This window comes from Oryza sativa, chromosome 6, assembly GCF_034140825.1.
Source record: "Oryza sativa Japonica Group chromosome 6, ASM3414082v1".
Lineage (NCBI taxonomy): Eukaryota > Viridiplantae > Streptophyta > Magnoliopsida > Poales > Poaceae > Oryza > Oryza sativa.
Genome location: NC_089040.1, coordinates 5,958,301 through 5,973,372, shown reverse-complemented (window position 1 = coordinate 5,973,372; position 15,072 = coordinate 5,958,301). Strand labels below are relative to the sequence as shown.

Here is a 15,072-nt window from a genome sequence, read left to right as displayed (position 1 = left end):
CCCGTCGTCCTCCTCGTCTCCCACGCCGTTCCTCGCCTCCTAGCCTCCCACGCCGCTCCCCTCCAAGTCCGCCGCTGCGCCTCCTCCCAGTCCGCCGCCGCGCCTCCTCCCGGTCCGCCGCCGCGCCTTTCCCGACGGTGGGAGCGACGGGGGCGGCGGAGGAGGAGGGGAAAGGCTGCTGCTCCGGTGTCCTCCTCGCCTCCCGTCGTCCTCATCGCCTCCCTCGTCGCGCCTCCTTCTCCGGCCGCTGCGGTAGCGAGACGCCTCCACCGCGGCGACCTCACCGAGGGAGACCTCGAGCAGCTGCCGCCGCCGTCGCGAGGAGGAGGAGTGGGTTCGCCGGTCGTCGTGGCGACAGCGGCGGCGGTGGATCTATCCGCCGCACCTCCCCTCTCCCTCCCCCACTCCCTTACTTCACCGCGTCGCAGCTGCAGCGGCTCGGCGTCGGCGGAGCCACAAGCGCCCGTGGAGGAGCCGCGCGGCACCGGCGGCACGGGGAGCGCGGCAGCCGCCGCCGCCGCCGCCAGTTCTTGGCGGCACGCGGACGTCGGTTCTTGGTGGCCTGCGGACACCGGCCGCCAGTTCTTGGCTCGTCCGGATCCGAGTTGTGGTGGCGGTCGTCGACGCGGGGCCCCGGATTCGCCACCGGATTTGGGGGTCGTGGCGGCGGATGTGGTGGCCATGGCGGGAGCGGACGGCGCGACGCCGACAGGAAGCCGCGGTGAGGAGGAAGCTGGCGCGCGGCGGCGAGATTATTGATTGTTGTTTTTTTTGCATGTGAGATGTGTTGTTTCTTGGTGATTCCTCTTGTGTTCTTGGGACGGATCGTGTAATTTTTTCTGCGTTCTTGCTTGGGGTGTTTTGGTGGCGGGAAGAATCGTGGGCAAATTGGGGTTTTCTTCACTTGATGCGGCGTGAGGGGACGGCGCGGCCAAGAACCGCACCCCACAGCGCGCGCACCTCGCTTCTTCCTCTCCTTCTCGCGCCCTCGTTTTGGCTTGTGTAGGATCAAGGAGGCCGACTAGAGGGGGGTGAATAGGCGGTTTTAAAACTTAATGGCACTTAAACAAAACTAACCTAAGTTGCTAGGCAAGGTGAGATGCAAGGTTAACTAAGCAACTAAATTAAGTTTTGCAAACCTAGGTGATATGGGCTCAAATATGTCTCTATGAATGTAAATTGCACAAATATAAATGCAACAAATAAATGAGACAAGAGACAAGGAATTTTTCACCGAGGTTCGGAAACTCGCCGGTTTCCAAATCCCCGTTGAGGCGAGCCCAACTCCACCGCTCAACCATGAAGCCACCGCACGTCCCCTTCGTCAAGGGGTGGGCAAGGCGGGAGCCGGCCCACGGAGAGGACTACCCAAGCCTTGATCACTCGGGGTAGTTCTTCCTTCACTCCGAAGGTGGTGAACTCCAAATCACTCACAAACGGCACCGGGCCTCCTCCACAATCTCCTCGGAGAGGTCACCGGGCAACACCTCCACAAGCCGTCTAGGAGGCGGCAACCTCCAAGAGTAACAAGTCTAGGATGCTTGCGGAGGATGATCAAGTGCCACACTAGCTATAACAATGAAGCAATGCACTTGGATTTGCTTAACTCACTCTTTAACACCTCACTAGATAAACTAAGTGCACAAGGGTGTGAGAGCTCTTGCAAGGGTTCAAGATAATGCAATGGAGTGCCAAAACCCTACCCTTGCTGCTGGGGAGTAGGTATATATACCCCCAACCACCAAAACTAGCCGTTGGAACCGAAATCCCCAACTCTGTGCTCTATCGGTCAGACCGCCGTTGTGAGGCCGATCAGACCGGACTACTTTGTAACGGCTAGAAAACTAGCCGTTATAGGGCAATCATTGAGCCCACTCAACCTGGTCAGTCTGACCGCAGTGTAGTGGCCGGTCAGACCGTCCACGGCTCGGTCAGATCGCCGTCGGCTCGGTCTGACCGGTTGCAGCTCTGGCGGTTCTGTATTGCCACCAAAAATCAGATCAGTGCAACAGACCAGTGGAGCCAATCAAACCGGCCTTACCACGCCGGTCAGTGGAGCCAGTCAGACCGGCCTTACCACGCCGGTCAGACCGGCTAACAGGCCCGGTCAAACCGGCCTAAGGCCCACGGTCAGACCGCAGGTCACTTTTCAGCTCAACCGACCGTTTAGTAATACGGCGATATCTCTTGACTCGGGTCTCGGAATTTGACGTTCTTGGACTCTATGGAAAGCTTATTCAAAGGGCTATCCAACCCATGAACAATCCATCCAAGAAACACAAATTTTCTCAGGGAGAAATGGCTCACACTCCAAAGGATACTCCACCGGACATAACCACATGAGGCTACCCAAACCTATTGGATGTGCCCACTTCTCTCTTTGTTTGGGATTTAGACAAGCCCACAAAATGCACCTATATGCATATGAACTAGTATGGCACAAGATCATCCACATGCTCGTTTCATAGACCCCTCTTTATAGTACGGTGTCTATCTAGCAAATTCGGTCTACACCAAACTCCAAGACTAGGAAAAAGACTAAAAAAACATTCTTAGCTCCATTATACCTTTGTCTTGCGCCATCCAACTTGGGGTCAATGCTCGAGCCAAGATCAACACTTGTGACCATCCAGTTGAACCATGTTTATGCCGAGGTCTTGTCCATCCTCTTTAAGACTTTCTTCTCATCACAAGCTTTCATTCTTGTCAACATGGCAATGTCTTTGGTTTGGTGACCATCAACTAATGGTGTCATCCATTTGCCTCATCACAATTAGACCTATTTCTTTGCACATCTCAAAGGAGAACATTAGTCCCAATAAATCGGTTGTCATCCTTCACTTGATGACCAACCGGTTGCATATGAAAGATATGGATATGTTTGTTGAGAATTCATTAACATCACAAATGTCATATACTCGTATGCAAGCTTAAGTGCAAAGATCCGATATAAATAATAGGTGAACAACATGGATCTAGAACATGCACAATAAATGTATAGGATTTGCTCCCCCTAAATATATGCATACAAATAAATTTACAAGAGAGGCAAGTGTATGCATAAGTTATGAAGAACCAATGGGGTTTATCCTATACACATGGAGAAGGCATGTAGCAATGATAAAGATAAACAAAAAAACACATGCCTTCATGATCTCCATGTTCTCAATGTAAAGGAGACTAAATAAGATAAGACTCAAGTAAACATTAGTCTCACACTTATATAACAATAACATGGAAATCATATATATAAACCTATCAAAAAGTAGGAGATAAGAAGTGATACATATCGCTTTATCTCCATGAATTTCATCCTTGTCATGATTAAAGTCCATCACCAAAGAATGCATATCTACCGCATCTCATTATCGGGAAATAACCTTGTTGAAAACTTATGTAAAAGAGAGGTTAATCCCATAAACATCGGTTTATCATCTATCACCAAAGCAACAATTACACAAATTGTTTAATCCAAGATCTTTCAATCTTTTCTCTCTTTTGTGATAGATAATAATCCGATATAAACAATATAGAGAGATGAGATGAAAGATGATTTCAAATCAAGATAGAAATCTTATAATAAACAAAATATAGAATAACCTCCCCCTCAAGATGTGCATACATATGGATATAAAGGAACACATACGCACATAATCAATCAAGATCAATGAGGGAGCTCACACTATATTTTGAATCCACAAGAGAGATCAAGTTAGAATATGTGAAGTTTAATACATACCTCTAATCATTTTTACTTTCATATCCAAATGAGACTAGTCAAACAAAAGCTCATAAAAATGTTAGTCTCATATAATTAGATTTGTCATTAATCACCAAAACCAAATTAAGGCACTTGAACTTACAGCTTGGTTTCGTGTGGCTCTGCTTGGCGGCGAGGAGCTTTGCTAGGGGGCGATTCCTTCTGCCACGTATGCTTCAATCCGAGCTGGCACCGTGTAGCACCGCTCCAGCTAGGAGCACTGTGAGAGGCCTTATAGCAGTCATAGGCTGTGTTTGGCACCCGACGAGGCTCCTCTAACTTTAAATCAGAGGAATTCCTTCCGTTCAGCTGAGGTTTCTAACATTTACCTCTTTGTTTTCCACATATGTTATATGAACTGCTAAAAGTTTTTTTAAAAAAAATTATATAAGAATGTTATTTTAAAAAGTTTTTTTTAGCTAATGCTTAATTAATCATGTGTTAATAGATTGTTCCGTTTTGCATGCAAGGAGGTAGAGTTTTCAACATTCACCTTCGAACACAGCTACAATGCTCTTACATAACATTCGGTCCTAATGTGCTGAGGTGCCACATAGAAGGCTGAGATTCTCCTCTATGTTTGCTGCACGCTCGTCCCTCGTGAGGCTTCTTGTGCCATTGCAAGGAATGCTAGCTCCCTGTTGGCACCAAAGACGAACATAAGACGAACATAAGATATATAGCTCGTCCCTCGTGAGGCTTTTTGTGCCATTGCAAGGAATGCTAGCCTCCTGTTGGCACCAAAGACGAACATAAGACATATAGGTGTTGTGAAGGTTGTGTTTTTGGCTTCGCGTGACCTCGCTCTCCCCCACGCCCCTCCATCCATCGCCATGTGGATTGGACTGAGATGGTATGTGAGGCCGAACAAACTGAGGCTTTCATCAACCTGACGAATTGCCTTACCGCACCAAGTTGGACTCGTGCGGATATCTGAACCACGAGTTCTTTCGCGGCATCGAGAGTGCATAGCACAGGAAACTCGAGGGGCGCGTGCGCTATGGAGGTTGTTGCTCCGGAGTTGTCGTCCCCTCCCTTCAATTAAGGCCATGCAAAGTAGGTAGCATGCACTATAGGGTCGAGTGGCTTTGGGCTAATTTCTCAGTTTCACATGGGCTAAGACACCTATAGGGTAGCTTGTATTGCTACTGCCCTAGGTTGCTATTGCCCATTTGCCCTCATGGGCTTGTGGCATGCATGACCACTGCCAACAAGGCAATGACTGATGAAGAAAGCCCGTGGGTCGTCAGCTCGTTCAACACCGAGTAGCAGCAACCGGAACAGCACTATACCAGCGTCCATGACGCCTCGCCCAACAGCGTACACCCATCCCCTCCTTTCCGCAAGATGAAGGGCGGAAAACATGTGAGATTATTTTGTGCAATAATGTAAAATTCAATAAAATACTCTTGTGCCATCTGGTGCAACCCTGTAAACACAAACCACTAAATCCTCAGACACACAAAGGGAAAAGAACACAACTATTGTTTGGTTAGTAACTAAACCACACTTAACCTTAGACAAACCACAATTTCATTATACAGTGTTTGGTTTCTACCACAACTCTATTTTACCTAACTCTTAGCCACTTGATATACATATCATACACTCTATTTTCTTGCCAAACATTGTCTAAGCTTAGTTTGTCATTTTGTTTTCCACAAAAGTATGAAAAGACTAAGCTTAGCTACGCTACCTTAGTAAAAAATGTGAGGCAATATTAGTCCCCAGCCAAATAGACCCAGCCATAGCAGTTGCAACCAGTAGCATCAGTGCACTTCAGAAATCAAAACAGCAAAGCACTCTGATAAGTGATCAGGCTATGAGCACTCGGATCCAAAATCGCAAGAAAAACAGGCATCTCAGAATTATAGGACGTCTTATCAGTCCAACAACAAAAATGCGTTTCTGCCTCAAACAGCGAGTTCACGGTTCGGTACAGGCTCACAGCCTGTGCGGCATTTCGACGAACAAATCGCGTGCAAGCCTAGACGCCATGGGGCAAAGATCTGACAAGTAAATACGCAGCGATCACACATCGCGGGGGAGGACTGAGAGTGCGGCGGAGATTAGCCGGGCAACGAGCTACTTGTCATCGGTGGAGGCGGGGTGGGCGGCGAAGATGCGGCGGAGATGGGAGGCGAGCGCGCCGGACTCGTCGGCGTCGGCCTCGCGGCGCAGGGCGTCCTGGACGTCGCGCATCCGGAGGGATAGGTCGTCGTGCTCGCGGCGGAGGTCGGCGTTGTCGTAGATGAGGTCGCGGCGGCGGTGCTTCTGGCCCAGGGTCCGCAGGCTCATCATGAGGACGCTCCCCATCAGGAGCAGCTGCACGAACCCGTGCTTGTGCTTCGCCGCGTTCTTCAGGAAACCCAGCGGCCGACGGCTCCCCGCGCTCCCGCCGCCTCCGCCGCCGCCGCCCGTGAGATCCGCCATTCTCGGTGGCGGTGCTTCGACTTGCGTCGCGCGGACTCTTGTTGCGAAGGAGAAGGATCTAGAGTGCGTTTTTCCTCAACTTCGGGGGTGCAATTGCATATTTGAGGGATATTGGGCTTGGGCCTAGAAGGCGAGCGAAAGAACCGAGAAACAGGGGGCGGCCATGGGAGGCGAGGCGAGGCGAGATCGCGCGCTGGAGCGCAGCCGGGCGGCGGTCGACGGTTTGGCCGCGTCGTCCTCTGCTCATACGCCACCGATGTCGGTGGGACGCGACAGCGGCATCCCGGCGGCGAAGCCCCAGTGGGAGTGGGACGGCGAGGAGGCGGAGGGCGGCGACGGCGAGGTGCCCAGCTTGTACAAGGTACCTTTCGGTGGGGCTGATCGGAACTGCTGGCTGCTGCTGCCGTCACGGCTGTGGTCGTTTTTAGGTGCTGCTGCAGCTGATTTTTAGCTCTCGCCGCTGCAGCAAGCGCTATATATCAATATACTCTATATTAGTATTTTTTTTTAAAAAAAAAGTGTAAGAAAAATACGGGAATGATTTTCTTCGGTCGCCCGGCGTGGGGGAGCCAGATCGGACGCTCCCCAACTCTCTCATTTTTTTCACAAAACATGTTTCACCTAATGTATATATAATATTTCACTATTTATAGATCTAATGCTGCAGTGAATTATAATACTCTTTTGTAAAAAAAAACCCACATATTTTGGAAACCCTCTATTAAGGGAATTTGGTTTATTCTTTGTTCCAAAAAATATTTCATCTAGTGTACGCACAATGTTTCACTATGTATAGATCTAATGTTGTAGTGAACTGAAATACTCCATTGCAATAAAAAAACCCACATATTTTGAAAACCCCCTATTAAAGAAATTTGGTTTATTTTTTTGTTCCACCGAAAAATGTTTCACCTAGTGTACTCACAATGTTTCACTATGTATAGATCTAATGTTGCAGCGAACTGAAACATTCTTTCGCTATTTGCTGAAACATTGTTTTTATATAAGGTGAAACAACACCCAATTTAAACGAGTGAAAAATTTTCGATATACTTAGTGAAACAATTTCGATATACCTGGTGGAACATCGTGTAACATTGAAAAATAATTCAATAATAAGCTATTTTTTTGTCGAAATATATCCATGTGTGGTCTTGTTTTGAAGATTTAATTGCAATGAATTTAATGGTGTAATCGGATCATGATTTGGATAAGTAATTTAAGAGAAAAATCAATTTAAAATAGTTTTGCACGTAAATCGGGCGCTGACGTCATGCCGACGTCAGCGCCCGATTTTAATCTTCTCCTATCGGGCGCCCGAGTCGAAGGCATCTCCAAAAAAATATACATGATTTTTTGAAAATTGTAAGAAAAATGTACATGAGAGGACATTCTCGACGGATTAGAATCCATTCCCTAAATGGTGGTGGGAGGGTACGTACAACTAAAATGAGAAAACAAATTAAATGACGGATGACTTGAGAAAACAAATTAAATGACGGATGACTGTTGGGACTCAAACGCCATAAGTTATTATATTTTGGAATAGAGACAATAGTCCATTAATGATCTTCTTGTTTGAGCCACGATCTAATTTATTATTTTTAAACATCATCTAAATTAATTTAAAGATTTTCTGACGGACTTAAAACTACTACGAAATTATCCGATCAATATCCGGTCTAAAACTGTCCGATCAATATCTTTTTTAGAGCCATTTAATAATATCAAAATCTTTGAGACTTCGGACTTCAAGTCCGCCAGATCGACGTTACGTGAGTTTACTTGTAGATCCGTCTCATATTTACTGTCATTGGTTTAGAGGCTCATAGCTAAGTAAAAATAAACACGTAAATTCACTTTTATATTTTTACTTTCAGCAATCCAAATATATATTGAGGTTAAAAAAAGAAAATATGAAACATCTTATTAATTTTAATTCTGACAATATATTGCTAGTTTCTTTGTTTACTCAGTGAGAAGTTAGCTCGGCATTTGTTTCTTTTTATTTAAAAAAACAGTTCGGCATTTGGTACTTCCTACTTTCCTACTCGCATAAATCACGTTTGGTCCTTCAGAATAATTGGTAGTGCAAAGTACTCGAGTAGTCGATCACTGTGCTTCTTTCAGGGCTACAGTACGTGCAGAGATGAAATCATGCGCAGCGAAGCGAGTTGGCGAGACACAGTGCCTGCCTCCTCCGGTGGTTGGGCAATGTCGCTCGTCGCGCCGGCCGCACGTAGGGGACCTGTTCCGACTTTGGGCGACAATACCACGGATGCGTTTACATCCACGATAAAATTAGAAGTTCAAAAGAATTAAAACGATGCGATGAAAAAGTTGAAAGTTTATGTGTGTAGAAAAGTTTGATGTGACGGAAAAGTTTAAAGTTTGAAGAAAAGAGTTGGAATCTAAACAGGACCCACGTACGCCGTTTAGGGCCCTTTTGAATAAAATGATTTATATAAGAATTTTATAGGATTCAAATCTTATAGGAAATTTTCCTATTTAGCCCTTTGATTTAAAAAAGTGAAGCTTTCCAGATCCTATGAAATTCCTATGTAATGGCACATTGCACGTGAATTTTAGAGGAAATATAGTAAGAGCTTCAACCTCTTGAAAAATTCCCTTTGAGTCTATCTCTCTCATCCGATCCTTGCGTTTTTTCTGCGCTCCAATCAAACGATCATTCCTATGTTTTTCCTGTGTTTTGTAATCATCTGTTTTACGCTTCAATTTCTTTCAGAATCATGTGTTTTTCATATTCCTCCATTTTTTTAATCCCGCGATTCTAATGGCCCTTATACTTTAGACTGACCAACCTACAGTAGACGTACCTACGCCTTCCATTGACGGCCCCACTAATCTTTCTAGCCTGGGCAAATCCAACCAGAGTGATTTTCTACAGTGAAAACACTAACTTTAAACCCTGTAAAACACACAAATTCATCACAATTTGTCGATGAGCCGAGCCAAGGCCAATGGTTACAGTGATCATTACGGTTTTCCTTAGGACACCGCGTGCTAATTACTGTGGTATTGGCTTTATCTACGTTATTGATGACCGCTTGGCATATAGACAATTTAAAAAACAATTTTAAAAGTAACTTTTTTTTCGTAGATTTTGTTCGGCTCCACATGATATCTCATTAGTAGTGGTAACTCACTCTTATCCCTTTTTAATTCTGGGTTTGTGATTTTTACGCCGTCAAATCCCAGGGCTCAACCCTGGACAGACGGTGAAAACTACCAAGCTAGACAAGGCTTTGATTTGCCTTTCTTTTGTTTTGAGTTTTTATTTCCGTTTTCATATTTTTCAAGCTATTAAATAGTTTGTTTTGTGAAAAAAAAGGTTTCTATATATTTTTTAAATACTTTTATAAAAGTAACTTTTCATCACCTTTTGTAGTTAACTTGTTCATTTATACAAAAATTTAGATTATCTATCAATTTAACTATCTAAAACGGTCTTATTAGATGGTAAGAGATCCCTAATGATCACCACTAGATCAAATTACACACAAACTGAAAGCCGTTTTGTAAAATTTCTAACAGGCACACTATTCCTATCCGACATGGATGCATCCAGACTCGCCCCTTCCGGCTTATGCATTTAGATCCACCCTAAAATTTTTCACCCTTTCACATCGAACGTTTGAACACCTATATGAAGTATTAAATATAGGGTAAAAAACTAATTGCACAGATTGTGACTAATTTACGAGACGAAACTTTTAAGCCTAATTGCTCCATGATTTGATAATGTGGTGCTACAGTAAATATTTGCTAATGACGAATTAATTAGGCTTAATAAATTCATCCCGCGGTTTACTCACAAATTCCGTAATTAGTTTTTTTATTAGTGCCCGAACACCCCATGCGACACCCTATATAATACCCGATGTAACACGCCAAAACTTTATACCTCTGCATCTAAACACTGCCTGTGTATTCCAATATGTCCAAACTCCAAAACAGTACAACCACCACGTAGTAATGTTTACATGTGGCGATCTCTGCTCTGAATTGAAACAAACGGCTAGCCCCATTCGATCTGCTGCACGCACGCACGCGTTGCACGGCGTACGTGAGTCCACGCGCGCGCGCCATGCCCTACGCTCGTCACGTCGCAACAGCCGCCGCATTTACTTTTGCACGATCGATTTATAAAAACCACATCACACGCACCCGATTTATAAAAATTCGAACGCCACCGCATCCCCAACCGTCCGATCGGTCCGATCGAATCGCCCCCTCCCTCGTGCGTGCGTGTGGCGTGTGCGCTGCCTGCCTCCGCCTCAATATCACGCGCGCGCCGTGCGTCTTTCCAACGGTTGGATCCCGTGTCACGGAAACAGGCTGGCCGTCGGATCCGTATCTGGCCACAGGTATTTGTACGCGCGGCCGCGCGGTTGGGAGCGGACGAAGCGACGGGTTTTTTTTTGCTCGGATGGGGAAGAAGAAGAAGCGCGACGGCGCGGCGGCGAGGAGGCAGGCGCGGGTGGTGGTCGGCGGCGTCCGTACGCGGGCCGCCGTCACGGCGAGGAGGGTGGTGGCGAGCGCGGAGGAGGGTTGTGGTTTGGTGGGCCGTGGCGGTGGCGGTGGCAGTGGCGGAGACGATGGCGAGGGCGGATGCTATCTGCGTCTGCGGAGCAGGAGGCTGCCCTTCGTGGCGGCCGCGGTGGTGTCGTCGCGGAGGGAGGAGGCGCTCGGTGATTCGGTGGCGGAGGCGGCTTCGTCGTCGTCGTCGCGGGCGGTGGAATTGTTGGGCTGTTCTGGTGAGGAGGAGGCTATGGCCGAGAAGGTGATTGATGAGCCCTAGAATTCCTCCGCGGCTCGAGTGCTCGATCGCCCGCTTCCATCTCTTGCTGAATGATGCGGCTTGGGATGTGGTGGTTTTGCAGGTTTGCACGCAGGCAGGCGAGGATCACGACGAGGAGAGCTCCGTCGGCGACTCCGGCTGCGGCCGCGAGAGGTGATCGAGCTCCTCTCCACGCGTTCTTGCTTGTCCTTGACATGATTAATTACAACCGCCGTTCTCTCAATTGAATTATCGCAATTCAATCCAGGAGCGCGACGACGCCGTCGAGCCGCCGGCCGCCGGGAGACGCGGACTCGAGCGACGCGGAGTCAAACCAGGAGGCCAAGCAGCAAATGTGCCGCCGGAGTTCGACGACCTCAGCAGCTGCATTTCACGCGGGAGCGACGACGAGGAGCTTCAGGATGATGGCACCGCCGGCGGCGGCGGCAGAGATCGAGGAGTTCCTCGCCGCTGCGGAGAGGTCCGAGGCCGAGCGCTTCGCCGCCAAGTGAGTGCTGCATCACATATTGTCGTCCGTGCGTCGTGTCGTACATATCGTCGTCGTCGTCAAAATCGGCCTCGATCGCGACATGCATGGCCGCATGGGAGCTGATTAACGTGCGCTCCTCCTCCTCAGGTACAACTTCGACGTGGTGCGCGGCGTGCCGCTCGACGCCGGCGGCGCCGGGCGGTTCGAATGGACCGCGGTGGGCAGCGGCTGAGGCGAAGCATATGCATGCGGAATTGCAAACCGGCAGTGGCCAAGGCATGGTAAAAGAGATGCTCTCAGTTAATGGAAAAATCCGAAAAATGTAAAGTGAAAATAAGGATCGAAAGGATAAATAGAAGAAAAAAATAACAGAGGAGTTCCATTAATTTACCAGCAGCCTGGACAGTTAGCTCGATTGATCTGGTCGATTATTTGCTCTAAAAAAAATCTTTATTTCTTTTCGTAGTTCAAGTTCATGATCATGCTCATGCATGTCCCTAGTTAGTAGTCACTACAGTTTCTTCACTCTTCTGGCTATTTCGTGCGACTTCAGCGTTTTGATTCAGATTCAAACTGGGCTGCCTTGGGCCAACGTGTTACGAGGGTAAGGCCGGAAGAACTTAGGCGGTGTTCTTTTGTATGGGTTGGGAACCCCTCCCCTCCGCATAAAAAACGGAGTGATAGATTAACACATGATTAATTAAATACCCGCCCGACCATCTCCTTTTCCTCTCCAGAGGACCAAAGCAGAAAAAATATAATTCATACTATTATCTCCATCCTTTAATATACAGCGAAAGTGGATTCTAATATTTTAAGAGGTGTCCCATCTTGTATCTTTTTCTTTCAAATTCGATACAAATAGTTGTGAGAAATTCTGAAAAAATTAACAATGTAAAATATAGTGATATCTATCGGTCCACCAAAAATCAAGTTTAAATTCGATCTACCCATCAAAGAAAAAAAAGATAAATTTAGATGTGAACAATATGCTACTATTCATATGCTGATTTTTTTATATCTCGACATGTGAGTTGAGTTTGGATCTAAGATTTTGTGGAGTTGTATAGATATGTTGTATGAGCGTTGCTATTTTTTTTCTTAACCGTTTAAATGGTTTTTAAGCAAATGATAAACATTTTCTCAAGAGATCAAAATAGTTTCCCATATATAACCAAAGTCATACATTAATTAAAGATAAAGTGAATATGTATGCTACTACCTCCATCCCAAGAAGATTTCACTTGTTGCCATCATTTTTATTTTTACAAAAAGTCTTTTTGATTAGGTAGTAGTACTATTTAACCAGGACAACAAGCTAGATTCCGGCCGTCCCTAGAAGAGTACTGATTCACATAAGCAACTTGAATGATGATGCTACTACTGATTCACATCGACAACTTGAATTAACCAGGATGACAAAAGTGTATTGTTCCTGGATTTTCTAAACACGGCGAAGTTGCCACATTTGCCACGAATTTTAGAAAGTCAGCAAAGGAAGCAACATTTAGGGCCCTTTTATTCGCAGGATAGAAAAAACACAGGAATTGAAGTAGTAGGTTTCTCAAATCCTACAGGAATCAGCAAACACAGGAAAAATAATAGGAGTCATTTAATAGTGCTATAGGAAAAACAAAGGAAAATTCACAAAGAGGTGACACCTCTTGCTATTTTTCCTATGAAATGTGAAGCATAGGAATACAATCCTATGAAAAGTTTCCTTTCTTTCCTTTGAATCAAAGGGACATGTAAGAAAAAATTCATAGGATTTGAATCTTATAAAAATCATTTGCCAATCCTATAAATCAAAGGGCCCTTACATCAGAAAAGCAGTCATCAGATAGGGGCACGTAACGTTAAATGTGTGGAGACATTTCTTTCTTTCTTTTGTGTAGATATGAATGTCTTATCTGATGATAGTCAAATAAATTAGTTTCCGTTTTGAAAAGGACCGGAATTGTCACAGTCCTGGACTGCTCTCTATCACATCCTTGATTGTTCTTTTATGAGTTTTTTTTTTTTTGGAAAAAGTACGAATTACCCCCCTGAACTATCGCGGTCGATCGAATTACCCCCTTAAACCCGAAAACCAGACATCGTTTACCCTGAATTTTTAATACCGGACAAATTACCCCCCTCAACCCAAACCAAAGCGGTTTCGTCCTACGTGGCGTACGCGTGGCAGTCCAGTTAGCATTTTATTTATAAAAAATATAGGACCCACCTGTCATACTCCTTTTCCACTCTTCCTCTCTCTCTTCTCTCTCTACCACTCTCTCTCTCATTGTGAACGCGGAGGCGTCGTGCGCTGTTCTTCGGCGACTCGCTGGCGAGCAGCCACGTGACGTCCGTCACGTCCCTCGTGTGCGTGCTGTCGCAGGTGGAGGCGCCGGCGAGGTCGGGCGACGCGGCGGCGGGGTTCGAGCACTGGCGCCGGCGCACGGCTTCGCCGTTGCGTACTTCTGGTTCTGGACGTCGTTCCCCCTCCTACTCGCCGCACCGCGGGACGCGCGGAGGCGGCGGACGAGGGGGCCACCGCCCGCGCGTCGCCGTTCCCCCTCCTACTCGCTGCCTCTGCCGCAGCGAACTCCTCGGCCTGCGCCCGGTAGAACTTCGCCTCCGTCGCCGCCATCTCTGGCGCCGCCCCGTCCTCGCTCTCGTTGACCGGCCGCGTCGCGGTGCACTCCCCGCCGTCGAACCACCCGCCGTTCTCGTAGTGCGTCGGCGCCACCGTGCGTAGGATCGCCGTGCCGTTGAACCCGTCCAGCCTCACCAGCGCCCCGAGCACGGAACGCCGCCCGCTACGCGTGCTCCGGCTGCTTGAGAATGGTTGTGCCGTTGTTGTCGCCGCAGTCGTGGCAGCCGACGACGCGGCCGTGCTGGTAGTACACGGCCGGGCGCGCGAACCAGTGCGACGCGGAGAGTAGTCGTGGCCCCATCAAGCGCGTCCCGGACCTCGCCGTCCTCGCCGACCGGCACTCCGGCGAGCTCCCCGGCGTCGACGTCTTCGTCACCACCGTCGACCCTGTCGACGAGCCGATACTCTACACCGTGAACACCTTCCTCTCCATCCTCACCACCGACTACCCGGTGGACAGGTACGTCTGCTACCTGTCCGACGATGGCGGGACACTGGCCATGGACCCATGGTGGAGGTCGCCAAGTTCGCCGAGCTGTGGGTGCCCTTCTGAGTGTAAACCGATGTTTTTGTGTGTTTTTTGATAGGTTTTGCTGAACAATCCAAGCTGTAAACCGAGGCTTCGATTGGCAGCGAGTGCTGAGAATCCGGTTGATTTCAGTGGTGTTGACGTGCGGCTCCCCATGCTAGTGTACATCTCGCGCGAGAAGCCGTGCGCCGGGAAGCGCCAGTGCTCGAACCCCGCCGCCGCGTCGCCCGACCTCGCCGGCGCCTCCACCTGCGACAGCACGCACACGAGGGACGTCACGTGGCTGCTCGCCAGCGAGTCGCCGAAGAACAGCGCACGGCGCCTCCGCGTTCACTGAGAGAGAGAGAGAGTGGTAGAGAGAGAAGAGAGAGAGGAAGAGTGGAAGAGGAGTATGACAGGTGGGTCCCATATTTTTTTATAA

At 47.8% G+C, this 15,072-nt stretch overlaps 2 protein-coding genes across 2 annotated transcripts; one reads left to right on the top strand and one right to left on the bottom strand.

Moving 5' to 3' along the window:
• Window positions 1-5,599: 5,599 nt before the first annotated feature.
• LOC4340474 (uncharacterized) lies at window positions 5,600-6,266 on the bottom strand. The gene has a single exon (XM_015786624.3). The coding sequence runs from the start codon at window positions 6,191-6,193 to the stop codon at window positions 5,846-5,848; it is 348 nt and encodes a 115-aa protein (XP_015642110.1). The 5' UTR covers window positions 6,194-6,266; the 3' UTR covers window positions 5,600-5,845.
• A 4,280-nt stretch (window positions 6,267-10,546) lies between these two features.
• LOC107275632 (cyclin-dependent kinase inhibitor 2-like) lies at window positions 10,547-12,107 on the top strand. The gene is made up of 4 exons (NM_001425669.1): window positions 10,547-10,997; window positions 11,098-11,168; window positions 11,263-11,502; window positions 11,632-12,107. The coding sequence occupies exons 1-4, from the start codon at window positions 10,644-10,646 to the stop codon at window positions 11,714-11,716; spliced, it is 750 nt and encodes a 249-aa protein (NP_001412598.1). The 5' UTR covers window positions 10,547-10,643; the 3' UTR covers window positions 11,717-12,107.
• The last annotated feature ends 2,965 nt before the right edge of the window (window positions 12,108-15,072 follow it).

Bases quoted from the DNA above. Each gene is read 5' to 3' on its own strand.
- LOC4340474 (XM_015786624.3), bottom strand. From the start codon at position 6,193: ATGGCGGATCTCACGGGCGGCGGCGGCGGAGGCGGCGGGAGCGCGGGG.
- LOC107275632 (NM_001425669.1), top strand. From the start codon at position 10,644: ATGGGGAAGAAGAAGAAGCGCGACGGCGCGGCGGCGAGGAGGCAGGCG. The intron at 11,169-11,262 runs GTGATCGAGCTC...AATTCAATCCAG, and splicing joins TCCGGCTGCGGCCGCGAGAG to GAGCGCGACGACGCCGTCGA. The intron at 11,503-11,631 runs GTGAGTGCTGCA...CCTCCTCCTCAG, and splicing joins GCCGAGCGCTTCGCCGCCAA to GTACAACTTCGACGTGGTGC.